This window comes from Sinocyclocheilus anshuiensis, unplaced genomic scaffold, assembly GCF_001515605.1.
Source record: "Sinocyclocheilus anshuiensis isolate Anshui unplaced genomic scaffold, SAMN03320099.WGS_v1.1 scaffold3874, whole genome shotgun sequence".
Taxonomy (NCBI): Eukaryota; Metazoa; Chordata; class Actinopteri; order Cypriniformes; family Cyprinidae; genus Sinocyclocheilus; species Sinocyclocheilus anshuiensis.
The window spans coordinates 180,652-183,755 of NW_015554070.1; the positions used below are offsets into that span (position 1 = coordinate 180,652).

Sequence of the window (3,104 nt, forward strand, 5' to 3'; positions counted from 1 at the left end):
AAAATACATATGTTAAATATTCAGTATCACATTTGCATGTTCACGGTTCTGTGATGGTCACGTGACACACGTAAACAGATAAAATATAGGTTTTTTTAGTAAGTGATTTATTTTGATTGATGTTATTTTAAAATTATTTATTTAAATTTTAAATTTTAATGATTTAATGAATTATTAGCTTTTCATTAAACTCACTAACCTTGGCGTAATGTAATGTTTAATGCGCTTCGTGTTGTAAATAACAACGAATGGAACATATTTTTATTTTTCTTTGCATTTTTGTCAATATGGTACAGAATTGTTCTTTTTAAATCAATGTGATAAATGAGTTAGGTCAAAAGTAACTAAAAGGTGTAATGTAACGGATTACGTAACGTGTAATCAGTAACGGATTGTGTTCCGAACAGTAAACAAAGCCGCGCGATGACGAGTTGTCGCGGCCGCGGTGCATGCTGGGACTGTGGGTCCTCCAGGCGCGCCTCCATCTTTAAACCCCAGAGAAGAAGCGCTTCCGCTCCGGACTCACACCGGATCCTGCGCCCACATCCACACCTCTGACTCACGGACTCCGGATCTGCGGTAAACGGACACCGACACCGAGCGCCGGGGAGCCGCGTGAGGCGCGTCATTCCCGCGCTGACACCCACAGAAACAGCGGCGCTTCTCTTCTTCTTTTGTTCTCTTCTCTCGGAGATGAGTAGTGGAAGATGTCGGTTTCGGGACTGAAGGCCGAGCTGAAGTTTCTGGAGTCCATCTTTGATCCGAACCACGAGCGCTTCAGGATCCTCGACTGGAAACCGGACGAGCTGAGCTGCCAGTTTAACGTTACCGGAGACCAGCTGCTGATCATCCACTGCAACCTCACGGTAAGACGGCGTCGGTCCCTCAGTAGCAGCACACCTTCTGCGCAGTTAACCAGTCGTCTGGTTGCGGGTTGGTTGTGGTGAGTTAGTCGGATCTGAGGTGCGCACTCGGTGTCCGTCACTGGCCCAGCGCTGCGGTTGTGTTTCACGGTTTGTTTTCTGAATTTCCGGAAGCCATTTTCTTCTGTTGCGTGAGAGCGACGCTGACGTCACATTACAGCAGCTCGAGCAAAAACAGATGCGTATTTGATCATTTTATTGGGTAAAACTAATAAATAACTGTCAACTATAATTTGGAAAATATTATTCTTCTTCTGTTAAATCATTTTTATGATTTTTTTTAATTAGCTGCTTTATTTAATATAATAATTTAGTATTTAATGTAATAATTTAGTATTTCTTACATTATTTGTTGTTGTTATTATTGTTATTATTATTATATTAAATATGTACACCCCCCAGAGCAGTTTCCAGTTCGCATCTCTTTCTGTCTAACAGCTTAATGCACGCGGTCAAATTTAACAACAAATATTATACAATGCTTAAAGGAATAGTTCACCCAGAAATTAAAATTAGCTGAAAATGTGTTCACTCTCAGGCCGTCCAAGATTAGGATGAGTTTGTTTCTTCATCAGGTTTGGAGAAATGTAGCATTGCATCAGTGTCTCAACAATGGATGCTCCGCAGTGAATGGGTGCCGTCAGAATGAGAGCTGATAAAAAGATCACAATAATCCACAAGTAATCCACAGCACTCCAGTCCATCAGTTAAAGGGTTACTCCACCCCAAAATGAAAATGTTGTCATTAATCACTTACCCCCATGTCGTTCCAAACCTCTCCGCATCACCGTAGCGCCATTTTGGAGAATAACCACTGAACGCAAGCAGCGTGCGCTCTTCTGTGTCAGCCGCGCTGCACGGATGCGCTGTTTTCGTTCAAATCAAAGCGTTAATACACGTAGAAACCGTATCCTTGTGTCGCGGCTGACACAGAAGAGCGTACGCGTATCAAGATGTTTCTAACTTCAAACCATAGCTTCTGGCTAAAATGCGTAATATTGCATTCTGACGGCACCCATTCACTGCAGAGGATCTGTTGGTGAGCAAGTGATGCAATGCTACATTTCTCAAAATCTTCAGCAAATTTTAACTTTTGGGTGACCTACTCCCTTAATGGTGCAGATTTTTTAAAAATTATATTTGCATTATAATTGAGCAGGTGTAAGTGTGAAACCACTGGTACTGCTGGGACAAATAAGTGCCAGCTATAAACTCAATCGGTTAATGTACATTCAAATTAAACCATGTCTTGAAACATGTATATGTCTTTTAATGTACATGAATAACTAATGGGCTAAAAATTAGAACGTTTTTGTAAGACAAAGTTTTTTAAGCACCTGCATACAAATAAGCAACCCTTTCAAGGGATTTTTTTCAGACCTAAAATATGTCAGATGAGTTTGTATAGATCTAATTATGTCAATATGAGCGTGCATTACGATGACATATTTCCAGTGCATGCGTGTTTTGTGGAAGTTCCTGCTTTGCAGGTGTTTTTTGACCCGGTTAAATATGGGAATGTTGTAATTACGTCACTGCCAGTCAAACGTTTGACGCACCTATTCCTCTGTTAGTACTGTTGTGCAATTTACAGGAATGGGAAACTGTAAAAGAAAATAAATGGGAGATGTTGTGTCCTCACAAGTCTGAGTTTGTTTTGGTTTTGTAAATAAGTCCAGAATGATTTGTCTACAAACCTAAGCATTTAAAGGCACAATATGTAAGATTTTTTTATTAAAATATCCAAAAACTACTAGAACAGTGTTATATATTTTGCTGACTTGTGTACTTAAATTATCCCAAATGTTTCAAAGGATGTTTAAATCCAGAGAAATAAGCAATTTTAACTAGTGGCACGGAGGCAGATCTTGAGAACAACTGATCCAGTCCATCGTGCACTTCACAGTTTTACATTATCGCTTATGGGTAATGAGGTCTTGTCTCGCTGAAATCTTGCCAGTTACCTGCCGACTGCTCTTTCAGGAGTCCTACCCGTCGACGCCGCCGATATGGTGCGTGGAGTCCGATGACCCGAGCCTGACGCAAGTGCTGGAGCGGCTGGAGGACGTCAGGAGGAGCAGCACACTGGTAAGCACACTTAATAATTTATAATAATTTAATAATTTATGCATTTAGCAGACGCTTTTATCCAAAGCGACTTACAGAGCATTCTGGCTATAC

The 3,104-nt window shown here is 40.8% G+C and overlaps 1 protein-coding gene across 5 annotated transcripts in view; it reads left to right on the top strand.

Moving 5' to 3' along the window:
• Nucleotides 1–208: 208 nt before the first annotated feature.
• Nucleotides 209–3,104, top strand: part of LOC107668694 (ubiquitin-conjugating enzyme E2 Q2-like) — a 23,449-nt gene continuing 20,553 nt past the window's right edge. For all 5 annotated transcript variants that reach the window (XM_016460660.1, XM_016460662.1, XM_016460661.1 and 2 more), the window contains exons 1-2: nucleotides 209–866; nucleotides 2,907–3,011. In XM_016460660.1, coding sequence (XP_016316146.1) covers nucleotides 708–866; nucleotides 2,907–3,011 — 264 coding nt within the window. In that variant the 5' untranslated portion in view covers nucleotides 209–707. The remainder of the gene's footprint in view (nucleotides 867–2,906; nucleotides 3,012–3,104) is intronic.